General features: G+C 42.7%; 2 protein-coding genes across 2 annotated transcripts in view; both read right to left on the bottom strand.

Annotated features, from left to right (window-relative positions):
* Positions 1 to 387: 387 nt before the first annotated feature.
* On the bottom strand, positions 388 to 3,842 carry nkx6.2 (NK6 homeobox 2). The gene is made up of 3 exons (XM_056436115.1): positions 2,983 to 3,842; positions 2,203 to 2,375; positions 388 to 2,019 (listed from the first exon to the last, which is right to left on the bottom strand). The coding sequence occupies exons 1-3, from the start codon at positions 3,425 to 3,427 to the stop codon at positions 1,771 to 1,773; spliced, it is 867 nt and encodes a 288-aa protein (XP_056292090.1). The 5' UTR covers positions 3,428 to 3,842; the 3' UTR covers positions 388 to 1,770.
* Positions 3,843 to 9,657: 5,815 nt separating this feature from the next.
* Positions 9,658 to 17,029, bottom strand: part of valopa (vertebrate ancient long opsin a) — a 35,517-nt gene continuing 28,145 nt past the window's right edge. Inside the window, exon 5 of the mRNA XM_056436192.1 lies at positions 9,658 to 9,672. Coding sequence (XP_056292167.1) covers positions 9,658 to 9,672 — 15 coding nt within the window. The remainder of the gene's footprint in view (positions 9,673 to 17,029) is intronic.

Here is a 17,029-nt window from a genome sequence, read left to right as displayed (position 1 = left end):
ATAATAATTAAACAGCTGCCTATAGTAATGATAATAATGTGAGTAATAATAATAGAGTAGCATGTTTCCTCATTTATGTAACTTGATGCTTTATTGGAAAAATCTAAGTTAAATTAACCTTTTTTTAGTTAACTGTTTTATGAACGCTTCATCAATTAAATATATCATGACCTTATTAGTATTATTATTATTATTATTATTTTGAGTTCCTTGTGCAGACTTTAAGCCGTAAATCATCCTCCAGTTACATCGGCATGAAATCCTCTAAAAGCATTTAAAGATCTGCCAACAAAGACATTCAATTATCGATAGTCGTGAATTTATGTTTAATTTATATTAAGCCCCATAGACATTGAAACAGAACCAATGACCAAAAACAAAACCAAATGCTTGTTAAATAATTTATTCATAATACAAAGTGTTTTTTTCTTCTTCTTTTTCTTCTTCATCTTTTTCCGATTCCCGGAAGTAGTAATACTCTCTTTAATTCCAACAGAAACGAGGCTCCACGTGACCACCGAGGAACTTTTAAAAAACAAAAACAACAACAAAAGGAAAAACAAGTGTGCACTGCGATGTCGTTAAAACAAGCTGTCCTCTCACGGGGATTATTTACAGCATTTAGAGTCTATACATGTGTGTGTGAGTGTGTGTGTGTGTGTGTGTGTGTGAGGAGACGTTACTCTGCAGGAAAGAAAATAAAAGAGGTGAAACAGAAGCAGCAGGTTTCTCTGAGAGGCCTCCACGTCTCCACGTGGCTGAACACGACATAACTTATTCAGTAAAAAATATATACAATCTCATCTTTAGGCTGCAGCACACCCCCCCCCCCTCTCCCCCCCCCCCCTCCATGTTTATTCCTCCACCTCTTGTTCCTCGAGGTCAGTGGATAGATACCCTGGTTAAACGGCGCTTCAGGAGCATCGCAGGCCCCGTTCACACCTGCGGCCCCTTTAAAAACATGCGTCACGGGATCCGGGTCCGGATCAGAGTTCTGGACCCCAAACTAAACCAGTTCCATCCAAAACGCAGAGCGCGTGGTCTTCCTTTTACGCGCAGTGGAACATTACAAAAAAAATGTTTTTTTTTCTTGTTTATCTTTCTCTTTTTCTCCCTCTTTTTCTCCCTCTCTCTCTCTCCATATGAAAATATTAACGAGTCAACCAATCATAGGAGGGCCTACAAACGTCTCATTCAGGGCGCGCCGGCGCGTGAGAGGTGGAGAGGAAGAGCGCGGAACACGCGCTGTGGATTAAAACTGCCCAAATTACGCAGAGCGGCGTCACGCCGAAGAGGCCCAACACTGATCCGGATTGTGTGTGTGTGTGTGTGTGTGTGAGAGAGAGCTATTGTTGTTTACATTTACACATGTTGTTAAAACTCCAGTCATGTGTGTGTTTGTGCCCGCGCGCGCGTACACACTGATTTGCGTCGCCGGAAACAGTTCCTCGTCCCGACATTGTCCGCGTGCCGTGAACGCGTCATCATCCCCGTGAAGTCTGCGTCACACCCCGTGTCGGCGCTGTCTGTTGGCTGCGTCGCGTTTCTGCGTCTTTTCCGCGCGTCTTTGCGCATATTCGGCTCTTTTTTTTCATCCTTTTTTTCATTTTTTGTTGACGCATTCTCTCGCTCTGCCTGAGCATAAAGCCCCCCTCCTCCTCATCCTCATCCTCCTCTCACTCATCAGTGTCAGGTGGAAAAGGGGGGCTCAGAAAGAGCGCGACAAGTCTCTGTTGCACCCTTCCTCCTCCTCCTCCTCCTCCTCGCGCATCACAAGGTGTCCGAGCTGTTGCTGCAGGGGCTGATCAGCGCCAGGTTGGTGGCCTTGTGCTTTTTCAACAGTCTCGTGATTTTCTCGTCGTCGGAGTTGGGGTCCAGCGGCTTGTTGTACTCGTCGTCGTCCTCGTTGTCCGAGCTCTCCTTCATCTTCTCGGTCTCAGAGTCGTGCTTCTTCTTGGCCGTGGCCATCTCCGCCGCGTGCCTCTTCCGCCATTTGGTCCTCCTGTTCTGGAACCAGACCTGGGGAGGAGAGGAGGGGGGATGGAGGGGGGGGGTGATAAACAGGTCCAGTTTAGTGAACAAGTAATACATTTTTTTTTTTTAAACGTCAAGAAAAAACATCACTTCTGCAGAAAAAAGTCGTGAAATCTTCCACATTTAAAGTCGTTTGTTGTTGTTTGTTTGTTTGTTGTTGTTGTTTACCTTGACTTGACTCTCCGTCATCCCTAATGAGTAGGCCAGGCGCGCGCGCTCCGGGCCCGCCAGGTATTTAGTCTGCTCGAAAGTTTTCTCCAGAGCGAAGATCTGCTGCCCGGAGAAGGTCGGCCGGGAGTGCTTCTTCTTCCCGTCCTTGTCCAGCATCATGTTCACTTGACCTGGGAGGAGGAACAACACGTGGTTAGGCTGATGTTTACATGTGGATTATTTATGATAATATTTGTATTTTATTATATAATTGGATTCTCTCATAAGTAAAAATGTTGTGAGGAAGATGGAGACAAAAATACAATGGCGCCCTATATTAAAGCTTTAATATTACTATTATATATATATATTATTTATATATATTATATATATATATAATATATTTTATATATATATTTCATATATATATATGACAAGTTTGCAAGTCTTGCCAATTATAACATTATAATAAAATGTTCCATCCAGAACTTCCGGTGTCTGTGATGCTCAAAAGTCTTTATTGTGTCCAACTCGTGTCTCTTTATAAAATTAATAATAACAGATTTAGATAATGTGATCACTGTGTGTGTGTGTGTGTGTGTGTGTGTGCGCGTGCGTGTTGTCAGGCCTCTTTCAGGCCGAGCTGATGTCTTAAGCCACGAGCAACATGTTACCACCCACAGGGCCGCGAGTTGTTGTTATTATTTATCTAAATTTAAACAATATTCCCCAAAAAACTATATACTCTTTAAAAAAAAAATTTTAAAGGTGTCCCGGTGGAACCGGGGCGGGACTCACTCGGACAGGGGACCCGCGGGTCCCTCCAGGGGGAGCCCTGCATCACCCCGGGCCAGAAGATGGGCGCCCTCCCGGGCAGCTCGGCCAGGGGCTTCGGGTAGCGCGACATCGCGGGGCTGAAGTACATCCCCGCGGCGGCGGCGGCGGCGACGGCCGCGCCGTTGGCCAGGCCGTTGATCCGGGGGAAGCCGGCGGAGAGCAGCTGCCCCGCGGCGGTGATGGGTCGGCCCAGGATGTCGCTTATTCCGTGCGGGGTCCCCAGAGCCATGTGCGAGTTGAGGCAGGAGAGCGGCGGCATCTTGAAGCCCGCCGCGGGGCTCTGCTGCAGCGAGTACGGGAACAGGGAGTTCTTCATCTCGGTCATGTTGTGCAGCGCCGCCAGCGGGGTGCTGCCCAGGACGAACGCACTCTGCCGGTTAGCCTCCATCTGCCCGACCGCTAACATTTGTGGACATGAACCAGCGAACTAAAAACAATAATAAACCGGCGGTATATGTAATAAATGTATAAAAAAATAATCTTTCAGAGTAAATAAAAAAGGCTCAGAGCGGACCGGTGTTCAGGAGCCACTTCTTCCGCCACCTTCTGCAACGCATGAAAAAAAAAAAAAGTATCCCAAGAAGCAAGAAAAGCGGAAATGAAGGGAAATAAAGTTAAAAGAGAACTTCTCTTCTCTCGGGGGAAGTGAAACGCTCCGTCCAAAAAAACAACCACTCCCACCCGGGTGTGTGTGTGTGAGCCGGGAGGCGGCTGCACGCGTCCGCCGCAGGAGTCCTCTCGCGGGTCGGCCGGTCTGATGATGTTTTTAGTGGTTTTGATGGGAACCATTAAAGGGTCGACTTGTCTTTCCATAAATTGACTCGCTCTAGGCTGCGAGTGAAGCCGGGACCCGCTGATAATAGCAGCGGCCACCTGCACGCGCGCTATTCCCATTGGACCGGGCTGAGTGAGGCCGCGCCCTGATTGGAGGAGACAGAGAAGGACTCCGCCGCTTTCACACGACTCTCGCGTCCTCCGCTGGAACGAGTGCTGCCTTGACGGGCTGTCGGAAATCGCAGCTCTCCGGGCATGCGAGCCCCGCGGCTGGTTCTGAGGGGCCCGGCGAGATGCGTTCATGACAGATGGAGACCCGTGTTGAGGACGACTGGCGTTTCACAGCGGACTCAAAAAGTAAGCTAATGGCTGAAGCTGTGATTTTAAAGGCCCGGATGTCCACTTATTTATTATTTTTTATTATTTTAGATACATGTATTTGCACACGACACTTTAAATGTGTTGTAAAAATAGCGCGAACGTGGAAAAGAAAATACAACCTCTCGAAAGCTGCACAAAAAGCCTGCGATACTGTGGAATACGGGGTGTCGGAGGAGACCATGAACGCACCCCACCAGCCACACTCCATTAAGATCTTTAGCAGCGCCGTTAATGATGCGCCTCACAGCCGCGGGAATCATTGTTTCCCACATATGACAAAGAATATACATTTACATTATAATCTGCTGCCGCAGACACTGAGAGTGTATTAAAGTCGACCCGGCGGGGAGGGGGGGGGGGTCATGTTTGGAGACTGAAGATTATATTTATTATTATAAGAGCAGTCCAGGGAAGAATAGAAAAGGATTCAACTTTATTCATTTTTTATATTTTTGCTTAAGCTATTTAGTAATGTATTTTATTTTGTATATTTGATATAATATCCGGTTTATGGGCTTTTTCACACCAGTCGGCTTGTTGTTTATTTCCTCTGCACATTGTTTGTGATGGATCACTTTGGAGAATGATGTCGGAATAAACTGAGTTATAATCTCCTCCTAAAAAAAATAAAAAAATAAAAGATTCACTCACTTTATTCCCATCAGGAACATAAAATGACGTCTTTTCAGTTGTTTTTTAAAATCTCCATCTGGATATCTGAAATAAAATAGATAGAAAGCGAAAATCAAATCAGATTTTGTGCACTCTTGAACAGGCCAGAGCTTGTTTCTATGTTTCTAATGTGTTCTAAGAGTGAGATAATCCGTGTTTTTAGACAAACTGCGTTATTACGGGGGAAGCGCGTGAGAACAACCCGTCCCGGTCTCACTCATCACTGTGAGTGCAGTGTTTATGGAGATGTGAGGAGGCTGTAACAGTGAAATATGGCCGCGTTAGCATCTGAAAGGCTTCAGCAAATGCACCTTGCTCACCGGGGGGAAGATTGTGGATTTTAAAAAGCTTTTTTCTTTTCTCTTTTTTCTCCTTCTTCTCACTTCTCGACTGTATTTCTTCCATCTGAAGGGACGCAACACGTTTTCTAATTCTGCAAATGGCCCCTCTATTTCGAATTCAAATACGTGTATTCTCCCCCTTGCTCATATATTGTGTGTGCGTGTTGTTTTTATCACCTTGTTAAATAAAATCAATCTAAAATGATGTTTTTTTTGACGAAAAAATACATTCATATGCAGGATATACATATTTTCTGATGGGCTAATTTATAAATAGTCGAGCTGACAACCCGTTGCTCCATCTTTTGTCCCATGTGAGTGAGTTGGGTGAAACAGCTGTACCGGCTGACCCGCCGGGAGATCAATTGCAGAACGATTGGCACTTTTTCCAGTTCATCCTGAGCCGGAGAGAGAAGCTGCCAACCGGCCCGTCAGCCTGGAGCCGTAATCGCAATTTAACATAATGAATGATTTAAAATTATTATATCTCCTAAATTCACGAGTAATTTAAATTGTAATGTCTCAAACTTTTGAATCTATTAGAGGAGAACACAGAGACGAGCCGCGGACTGGACGCACGGAGGGGGACAATCCTGACGAGATAATTACTGCATGGGGGAAATTATGAAGCCAATAAAAAAACATTTAGTCACAAGATTTAACACCAAAATATTGACTGACACTTAGATTATTATTATTATTATTTTTAAAGATGAAGAAATAATAACAACAGGAACCACAATAATTAAAATATAAAAATAATAATAAAAACAACAACATAATAATAATAGTATATTATTACTAGAATTCCAACATTCACAAGCTTTGCAACACATTTATTTTAATAGAAAATATTCATTTTAATATCATTTATTCAAATTGTTGTCAAACCTGTTGCTCACATAACCCTTATTTATGAGCTATTATATTGTGCTTTTAATAATGCCTTGTTGGCCTGCTGCATACCGGAGGCCTATCCGTCCCCCCCCTGGAAGGGAAATTGGTTAATAAACAGAGTAAAGATAATCTTATCTGAGCCTGACCTCGACACCGATGTGGATTGACAGAGCAGCGACGAGATAAGCAGATGTTTGGACAAAAAGACGCTTGTTGCCGCCAGTGAGTCACCAGCTGCCTCCTCCTGCGCCTTGAACAGGGCACACACTGATACACACTGATACACACTGATACACACGGCACACACACACACACACACACACACACACACACACACACACACACACACACACACAAGCACACACTGGTGTTATCTAAAGGACAAACAAGTACTACTACTACGACTAATAATGACAATCTGTAATAATTATCCCTCTTATTGCTATTATTTTTAAAGCAATCATATAATTTCACACGTTTAATCAGTTATAATGTAAAACATATTATTCTCTGCGAGTGCATCTACAGAGTAAAGAAAAATGGGAGGAGAAGGAGGACTCCTTCTCAAACATGTGATTTGATGTCATTTAGTCAGTAACAAAGGGACCCGGTATAATCTGGCCAGCAGCGCCCTCTAGTGGCGCAAGCTGGAACCACCTGAAGACGTGGCGGCGCGCGCAGCACCCTTCTCTGGGGGAAAGAAAAACGAGTTCATACTCTGTATTTAATTTATTTAGAAGCTTTAAGGAAACTATGTTTAGATACTCATAAAAGGCCCCAAAACTATTTGTGATTTGATGATTTCTGCCCAATTTAAGTGTGGAATGTGGAACGAATACAAATATCTAAAGTTACAACTAAATGAAGTTATAAACCATGTGATGGTTCCTCTGGAGAGGTTTTGTAGAAATGAACACTTCAAAATAAAACTCTAAATAACTTGTCAACTGAACTCAAAACCACCCAAAAAACTGTCTCTTAAAGTGCACGAGCCGCACTAAGTAAACAATAAATAAAAAAACAATACAAAAACACACATGACAATCACAGAGGCCGAGACACACATTGATTATTTAGTTAAATGACATCACTGAATTTCAGTTATTTGCCCTGCAGTATAATATTACTGGAATAATAATATTATTTTTCTTCGCCTATTAATTAATTCGTTATTAAAAACATGTGTTCAACGCTACATTGTGCGACAACTGTCTTGATTTTTTTATCATGTGTGTATTTACAATTCCAAGATGCTATTTAAAAACAGATTTTACATCCCAAAGCATCTGGAGCTGGTCCATAGTCTAATAATCCCTGAGTCTTTAAGACTTACAAATACCTTTATGTTAATATACCTGAGTCTTTAATACATACTAATACCTTTATGTTCATGTACCTGAGTATACTATATGCTTTTCAACATTGCGCAATATGGCTAGTAATGGCACCAATTACACTCAGAGTATATTAATGAAGCAATAATTAATGAAGCAATAATTAATGAAGCAATAATTAATGAAGCAATAACTAATGAAGCAATAACTAATGAAGCAATAATTAATTAATCAATAATGAACCAGAGGCCATGTGTAACAGCTGCTGATCCCACTGGGAAAACTATTTACATGTTACCAAAATGTATAATTAGTGATTATATACAGCAGTGGTTCTCAACAGTGGCGGTGCGTCCATAGGGGGCGCTAGGGCGCCGCCCCTCTTAACATTTTGAGATGGAAATAAAAAAGAAGAAGAAAGAAGAAAAAAAATCCTGTAAAAAACCATTATATGCCAAATCATTTAAATAGTAAATATACCGTGTTGACGCGCTAAATGTGTGTGGAAGACCATCAGCCTGTCAACAACCACTTAAGTTAATGTGAAAAAATATAATATATCGCCACTCATGGCCCAATGTGTGTGTGCGGGAGCGAGCAAACATTTCAGTCGTTTCGGCAAGGACGGCTTCTCATTGGCGGATGAAACGTGAATCTTGGGGCACAAAAATGTGCGCTCATTGGTCAATGACATCGTTTTATTATTTCACGTGACTGGACTATTCGGCAGATCAGAGACGTATCGTTCGCTCAGCCAGAGAGCTCCACGGAGCTACAGAGCAGGTAGCTAACGGAGCTGTCAGCTGGAGCTCAGTGAGTAATGCAGGGCTCTCAAGTCTCACGCATTGAGCGTGAGACTCACGCATTTCGGTCTTATCTCACGCACTCCCGCCACACATCGAATTCCTCACGCTGAAAAAACCTCTCGGCTATTTAATGCTTGAATGCAGTGGTGCACTTTGCGCATTGAGATGGAGCAAAAAAATAGTCACTCGCGAAGAAGTTCTGAAAAACAGACACATTCCCTCCAGAATAATGAAACAGGCTGGTTACAGACATGATGACTTTAACCAGAGTTATGGAGACGTTTGCCCACTTTAAAGAGAGGAGCTACTTGTCTTTACAGTAGTGGGTCTGCTCTGTCACCCAATGTAACATGTGATCTCTTTCTCACTCTATTCTGCTCTGAACCTCTTTCATGTGAGGGTGAAACTCTTTTATTTTGCAAACCTCTGAAACCCAACCCCATGTTCCTTAAAGCTGCTCTGAACCTCTCATGCCCAAAGTTACAGTGTGTTGATAGTTGTTATTGGACAGTGTTGAGCATGCTGTGTTCTTGAAATAAAGCTTTGTTTTTTACAATATTCTACTCAAAACCTCTTTTCTTCTCATTGTTGAGTGATATTTAAACTGCGCCCCCCCCCAAAAAAATGTTCACCAGCCGCCACTGGTTCTCAAAGGCTGGTGCGTGGACCCCTGGGGGTACGTGAAGGCCCTCTATAGGGGGACAGGAAGGCCTTCTATAGGGGGTACATGAAGGCCTTCTATAGGGGGATGAAGGCCTTCTATAGGGGGTACATAAAGGCCTTCTATAGGGGGTACATGAAGGCCTTCTATAGGGGGTACATGAAGGCCTTCTATAGGGGGTACATGAAGGCCTTCTATATGGGGTACATGAAGGCCTTCTATAGGGGGTACATGAAGGCCTTCTATATGGGGTACATGAAGGCCTTCTATATGGGGTACATGAAGGCCTTCTATAGGTACATGAAGGCCTTCTATAGGGGGTACATGAAGGCCTTCTATAGGGGGTACATGAAGGCCTTCTATAGGGGGGACGTGAGGCCCTCTATTGGGGGATGAATCCTTTAAAAATAGTTATTTAATAAATATTCAATAAAACACAAGTGTAAGTTCATAAACTGAATTGTATATTTAGTAGGCAATTTAATTTAATTATCCTAAAAACCCAGAGTCTCCCCCATATCAGGATGGTTTGACCCAACATGGCACACGCTAACGGTCATGACCGGTCTATCACTGCCGGCTTTTAAACTCAAATAATGAAGTCGTGGTTGAAGCGTAGCAGCAATGCTGCTGAAAACACGAAGGGACAAGTGCCAAAGAAGGCCAAACCAGAGCCGGCAAAATCCCGTCAGTTTTCAGACGACTATGTTTTAATGGGACTTATGTCCACGCAGCGCCTCCGCTCCCATAACGCGCACTACGCACTGCGCCTAGGGCATCAAGTCCTGAGGGGGCACCACAAAATAGAACACGAGATATATTTAATCGCTCAGCCCCCCCCCCCCGTTAACACTTCTCGGGTCGCATCGCTCTGCCGTGATGCGCCGACACATCCGCGCACACAGGTGAGCACACTCTCTGGCAGATATATTCAGCAAACTGAACGAACTGAATGTGTCTCTGCAGGGCAAGGAGACCAGCATTTTGACAAGGTGGGTGGCTTCCTGAAGAAAGCAGAGCTGTGGAGCAGGTCCTCTGCAGAGGGAGATTTCACCTGCTTTCCCCATGGATGCTTTTCTCTCTCGCGAGGATGCGGACAGAGCTCCAGTCAAGTCGGTCATAGTGGGACTTTTGACCAACGTGATTAAAGATTTTCATTCCTACTTTCCTGACATGGAGGATAAATCTGTACAGCTGGATTGGGTGAGAAACCCATTTCTCTTGTCTGAAGCAAACAGAAGCAAGCTATCTGTCACTTATCAGGAAAAACTCCTGGAAGTGTCATCTGACCGTGGCCTCCAGATGAAGTTTGCCACATCCACACTCACACAGTTTTGGGTGTGTGAAGCAGGAGCACCCTGACCTGCCAGAAAGCTTTGGAGCAGCTACTGCCCTTTGCCTCCACATATTTATGTGAGGCCTCCTTCTCTGCAATGACTGTGATCAAAACAAAGCAAAGAAACAGACTGTGCCATGGAGAAGAGCTTCATCACAGCAGTGGCCTCCCGACCACCAAGACTGACAAAGATCCTCAGTGAAGCACAAGCACAAGTTTCTCATTCAAATGTAAATGCTAAAGCATTCAGTTTAATGCAATGTTCAGTGTTGACAGTTTAATAAATCCGACACTGATGGCTGTGTATACTTTTTTTTTACCAAAGATTATTTGCGCTGGTTAGGGGGTACTTGGCTGAAAAAAGTATTTCACAGAGGGTACATCACTGAAAAAAGGTTGAGAACCACTGCTCTAGGGGGTATGTGAGATTTGTTTTAAATATATATACAAAGAGCATCCATTAAAAAAGCCTTTGGAAATAGTTAATTCATAAATATTCAATGAAATATAAGTGTAAGTTCATAAACTGAATTGTATTTATTATATATTATGTATTAAATATTTTAACTCAAAATGCTTTGAGCTGGTCAGGGGGTCAAAACAATGTTTCACAGGGGGAACATCCCTGGAAAAGGTTGAGAACCACTGATACCTGGTGTAGTAGTTATCATGATATATAAACATTGTTATTGTCACTACACATTTTGACCATGACAAACATTAAACGTAAACCAAGTTGATTATTTGACGGTAAAGTCACATACGTGAATGTAAAATATAAGTTTGGGCATTGAGGATAATAAATAGTGTTTTATCTTCTGAGCACTTGATGATAAGACATTGTTCCCGGTAGGAACCGAGCAGCACATGGATCAGTTCAGTGTATTTTAATACAATCGTTTAAAGTGTTCTCGGTATCTATCACATTAAAGCTCGGGGTGTCCAGTTAAACACGGTGGGAGTAGATAAATAATCTTAAACTCCTCTGTGTTTAATGGAGGTGCAATTTCCTTTTTTTGATACATCCCTAAAATTGCTACCATAACATCTTATATAACCTTCAGTAAAAGACATTTTCTTTAAAAAATATATATATAATATATATATACAGGACTGTCTCAGAAAATTAGAATATTGTGATAAAGTTCTTTATTTTCTGTAATGCAATTAAAAAACAAAAATGTCATGCATTCTGGATTCATTACAAATCAACTGAAATTTTGCAAGCCTTTTATTCTTTTAATATTGCTGATTATGGCTTACAGCTTAAGAAAACTCTAAAATCCTATCTCATAAAATTTGAATATTTCCTCAGACCAAGTAAAAAAAAGGATTTATAACAGCAAAACAAAATCAAACATTTGAAAATGTGTTTCCAGGTGTTTCGAGTTAATTAGACGATTCAAGTGATTTGTTTAATACCCTACTAGTATACTTTTTCATGATATTCTAATATTTAGAGATAGGATATTTGAGTTTTCTTAAGCTGTTTCATAATCAGCAATATTAAAAGAATAAAAGGCTTGCAATATTTCAGTTGATTTGTAATGAATCCAGAATGCATGACATTTTTGTTTTTTTAATTGCATTACAGAAAATAAAGAACTTCATCACAATATTCTAATTTTCTGAGACAGTCCTGTATATGTATATAAATAAAATGAGCATATATATATAAATATATATATGAATAAAATGTGCACGTATATGTATATAAATAAAATGAGTATATATATATAAATATATATATGAATAAAATGTGCATGTATATATATATATATATATAAAATGTGTCTGATTTTCCCAGCTGCTCCTGAACGCATCATCTCACTCTTCCGGTAAGCTTTGGTTGCCAGCTCAACAGCGAGCATGACTTCTTCTTCTCTCCCTCCCGCTCCCTCTTGCTCAGTGTGTCTCATGTATAGTTATCCCCCTGCCTCCCTTAATGATAACGATACATGCAACAAGTGTAGTTTATTTGCTAGGTTGGAGGCAGGTCTCAGTGGGTTAGATGCACGGCTCCGCGCTATCGAAGCTCAGACAGCTATGCTAGTTAGCCCGCCCTCTCCCGTAGTCGGCGTGGAGCTACAGTCAGCTGTTAGCTGTGCCCCGGCGGTAACCGTGCAGCCGGATGGTTGGGTAACTGTTCGCAGGAGTCGTAAGTCTACACAGAAGCCCGCTGTGCACCAACCACTTCACGTTTGAACCAGTTTTCCTGCTCAGCGACACACCCGCTGAGGAACACACCCTGGTTATCGGGAGCTCTATAGTCAGGAACGTGAAAATAGCGGCCACGGACCAGAGTCGTGTGCCTCCCGGGGCCAGAGCGGCGACGTGAGTCTTGTTTGAAGCTGCTGGCTAAGGACAAGCGGAGATACAGTCAGATTGTAATACACGCCGGTGGTAATGACGCCGAGCCCGCCGCCGGAACTCACTAAAATTAATGTGGAATCGGTGTGTGCTTATGCCAAGACGTTGTCGGACACCGTAATTTTCTCTGGCCCTCTCCCAAATTTGCAGACAGACGAATTGTATAGCCGAATGTCGCTTTCAACCGCTGGCTGTCGAGGTGGTGCCCAGCGAATAATGTGGGCTACGTAGACAACTGGAAGACTTTCTGGGAAAACCTGATCTGATGAGGAGAGACGGCATTCATCCCACGTTGGACGGAGCGTCTCATTTCTGCGAATATGACCAAGTTGATCACCGGACTTAATCTATGACAACCCAGGGTTCAGATCAGGAACCGGGAGCAGAGTTGTAGTTTAACACCCTTCTCTGCTCTTCCATTCAAGCAGTTACCCACCCTTGACTTTAGAGTAGAGACTGTGTCTGTCCCACGGCCACTTCAATTAAATAAATCAAAAGTAAGCAGAAGAGGAGTCGTACACAATAACCTTATACAAGTTAACACAATTATTTCAGCAGTGCAACAAAATAGGTCTATTAAATGTGGTCTCCTAAATATTCGATCTCTGTCATCTAAAGCTGTGTTACTGAATGATTTAATATCAGATAATCACATTGATTTATGTTGCCTAACTGAAACCTGGCTGAGCCATGAAGAATATGTCTGCCTGAATGAATCGACTCTCCAAGTCATATTAATACTCACATTCCTCGAGGCACCGGTCGAGGAGGTGGAGTAGCAGCCATCTTTGAATCGAGCCTATTAATTAATCCTCAACCAAAATTACACTACACCTCATTTGAAAGCCTTGTTCTTAGTCTTTCACATCCAACCTGGAAAACACTACAGCCAATTCGATTTGTGATTCTGTACCGCCACCAGGTCCATATTCAGAGTTTATATCTGAATTCTCAGAATTTATATCAAGTTTGGTTCTTAAAACCGATAAAGTTATTATTGTTGGAGATTTTAATATCCATGTGGATGTTGATAATGATTGCCTTAGTGCTGCATTCATCTCCTTGTTGGACTCGATTGGCTTCTGTCAGAGAGTACAGAAACCCACTCACAGCTTTGGCCACACGCTTGATCTTGTTCTTACTTATGGCGTTGACATTGAGCATTTGAACGTCTTCCCACAGAATCCTCTTCTGTCAGACCACAACCTCATAACTTTTGAATTTATACTACCGGAGTGTACTCCGTTAGTCAAAAGTTTTACACTAGATGTCTAACTGATAGTGCTGTAGCTAAATATAAAGAAGCGATTCCTTCTGTATTTGATTCGATACCACGTCTCAATATAACAGAGGACTCCTGGTCTAACTTTAGTCCGTCCCAGATTGATCATCTTGTTGACAGTGCCATAGGCTCTCTGAGAATGACACTGGACTCGATAGCCCCTCTGAAGAAGAAGACAGTGAGGAAGAGGAGGTTTGCTCCATGGTATAACCTCAGACCCAAACTGAAGCAACGTCATAAAGCTTGAACGCATATGGCGTTCAACTAATCTCGAAGAATCCCGCTTAGTTTGGCGAGATAGTCTTAAAACATATAAGAAGGCCCTCCGTAATGCCAGAGCAGCCTATTACTCATCAATAATAGAATAAAATAAAACAACCCCAGGTTTCTCTTCAGCACTGTAGCCAGGCTGACAGAGAGTCACAGCTCTGTGGAGCCGAGCATTCCTATAAACCTTAGTGGTAATGACTTTATGAACTTCTTTAATGAAAAGATTTTAACTATTAGGGACAAGATTAATAATCTCTTGCCCATAACCAGTGCCAATCTGTCCTCAAGTGGAATGGCCTTGGAAACCGCTGTATGCCCTGGTGTATATTTGAGGATTTTCTCCTATCAACCGTGACCAATTATTTTCAACGGTTTCTACTTCGAACACGCCTACCTGTCTCTTGGACCCCATCCCGACGAGGCTGCTTAAAGACGTTTTGCCTTTAATTGGCGGCTCTCTATTAGATATTATCAATGTGTCTCTGCTAACAGGCCACGTACCACACTCCTTCAAGGTGGCTGTTATTAAACCTCTCCTGAAGAAGCCCACTCTGGATCCAGAGGTATTGGCTAACTACAGACCGATCTCTAACCTCCCTTCCTCTCCAAGATCCTTGAGAAAGTGGTCGCAAATCAGTTGTGCGACTTTCTACATCATAATAGTTTATTTGAGAAATTTCAATCAGGATTTAGAAAACACCACAGCACCGAGACGGCACTGGTGAAAATTACAAATGACCTCTTAATGGCAGCAGATAAAGGACTCTCTCTGTCCTGGTCTTGTTAGACCTTAGTGCTGCATTCGACACCATTGACCATGACATCCTGTTACAGAGACTGGAGCAGTCGATTGGCATTTCAGGCACGGCACTAATTTGGTTTAAATCCTATTTATCAGATCGATCTCAGTTTGTATTTGTAAACGATGACGCCGATAACCACCAACGTTAATCACGGAGTTCCACAAGGTTCTGTGCTTGGACCAATTTTATTTACCTTATACATGCTTCCTTTGGGCAATATTATCAGGAAACACTCCATAAACTTTCATTGTTATGCAGATGACACTCAACTATATTTATCGATAAAACCAGAGGAGAGCAACCAACTCTGTAAAATTCAAGCATGTCTTAGAGACATAAAACATGGATGACCTGCAACTTCTTGATGTTAAACTCAGACAAAACCAAGTAATTTTAATCGCCCTGAGCACCTCAGAGATCAATTATCTGGTGATGTGGATCCTGTAGACGGCATTGCCCTGGCATCCAACACCACTGTAAAGAATCTTGGCGTTATCTTTGATCGACTTGTCCTTTAACTCCCACGTAAAGCAAATCTCAAGGACTGCATTCTTTCATCTACGTAATATTTCAAAAATCAGGCACATCTTGTCTCAAAAGATGCAGAAAAATTGGTTCACGCGTCGTTTCGAGACTGGATTACTGCAACTCCTTATTAGCAGGCTGCTCTAATAAATCTCTTAGGTCCCTCCAGTTGATCCAGAATGCTGCAGCTCGTGTTCTCACTAAAACTAAGAAAAGAGATCACATCACTCCTGCACTAGCTGCTCTGCACTGGCTCCCAGTAAAATCAAGAATCACTTTTAAAATTCTTCTCTTAACCTACAAAGCCTTGATTGGTGATGCTCCATCATATCTTAAGGAGCTTGTCGTACCATATTGCCCCACTAGAGAGCTACGCTCACTAAATGCGGGACTACTTGTAGTTCCTAGAGTCTTAAAAGTAGAATGGGAGCCAGAGCCTTTAGTTATCAAGCTCCTCTTTTATGGAACCAGCTTCCAATTTCAGTCCGGGAGGCAGACACAGTCACCTCGCTTAAGAGTAGACTTAAGACCTTCCTCTTGACAGAGTTTATAGTTAGGGCTGAATCAGGTTTGCCCTGGTCCAGCCCCTTGATATGCTGCTATAGGCTTATAGCTGCCGGGGACGTTTTAGGATGCACTGAGTACCCATCTCCTCTTTTTCTCTCCTTAAGGATGAATTTTCATCTCTCAATCACACGCTACTAACTCTGCTTTCTCCCGGAAGTCCTTTGACTTTACGTCTCATGGGGTCATCGGACCCTATGAGACGGCATAGATCCCATCTGCCTGATGGATCGCCTGGGTCGTGGAATTCCTGCTCATGACTACGCCACTGTCCTGTTGAGACCGACTACTGTTGTTGAGACTCCGCCCACCTCCTCCCCACCGCCATCTGCCTGATGGATCGTGGAGGTCTCCATCGAATATGCCTACTATGAACTATTCATACACTCTGTCATATTCATTGAATGTATTTTAACTCTAAATCTGTCCTTCTGTACACATTACATCTATTGCATCTGTCCATCCTAGGAGAGGGATCCTCCTCTGTTGCTCTCCTCCAGGTTTCTTCCCTTTTTTTTCCCCTGAAGGGTTATTTGGGAGTTTTTCCTGGTCCGATGTGAGGTTTTGGGGCAGGGATGTCTATGTGTACAGATTGTAAAGCACTCCGAGACAAATTTGTAATTTGTGAAATTGGGCTATACAAATAAACTGAATTGAATTGAATTGAATTGAATATATATAAAATGTGCATATATATATAAATATAATTTGCAAATATGTATATATACATATATATATATATATATATATATATTTATTCAAAAGGTCTAATCTGTGTAGTGAAACCTCTCATACAGCGGAGGAGGGTACGCACCCAGAGAAACCACCAGAGGGCAATCTGCACAAAGAAGGAGGGCACGGGTCGGCAAGAGCCTCCCAGACCTGTGTCCTGACTGCCGAGGAGGGCACCCTGAGGTGATGCTGCACATCACAGGGTGTCCACCACCTCAGGGTGCCCTCCTCACACTGTGAGGATGTGCAGCACCTCAGGG

The sequence above is a fragment of the Pseudoliparis swirei genome, chromosome 17 (assembly GCF_029220125.1).
Source record: "Pseudoliparis swirei isolate HS2019 ecotype Mariana Trench chromosome 17, NWPU_hadal_v1, whole genome shotgun sequence".
In the NCBI taxonomy this organism is placed as follows: domain Eukaryota; kingdom Metazoa; phylum Chordata; class Actinopteri; order Perciformes; family Liparidae; genus Pseudoliparis; species Pseudoliparis swirei.
Note: the sequence above shows the minus strand (reverse complement) of the source record. Positions and strands in the feature narration are given on the sequence as shown.

What these genes read in the sequence shown, in the direction of transcription:
- nkx6.2 (XM_056436115.1), bottom strand. Translation starts at nt 3,427, where the DNA reads ATGTTAGCGGTCGGGCAGATGGAGGCTAACCGGCAGAGTGCGTTCGTC. An exon ending in CCCGCGGGTCCCCTGTCCGA is followed by an intron (nt 2,376 to 2,982) that starts GTGAGTCCCGCC and finishes TCCTCCTCCCAG; the next exon opens with GTCAAGTGAACATGATGCTG. An exon ending in TGACGGAGAGTCAAGTCAAG is followed by an intron (nt 2,020 to 2,202) that starts GTAAACAACAAC and finishes TCTCCTCCCCAG; the next exon opens with GTCTGGTTCCAGAACAGGAG.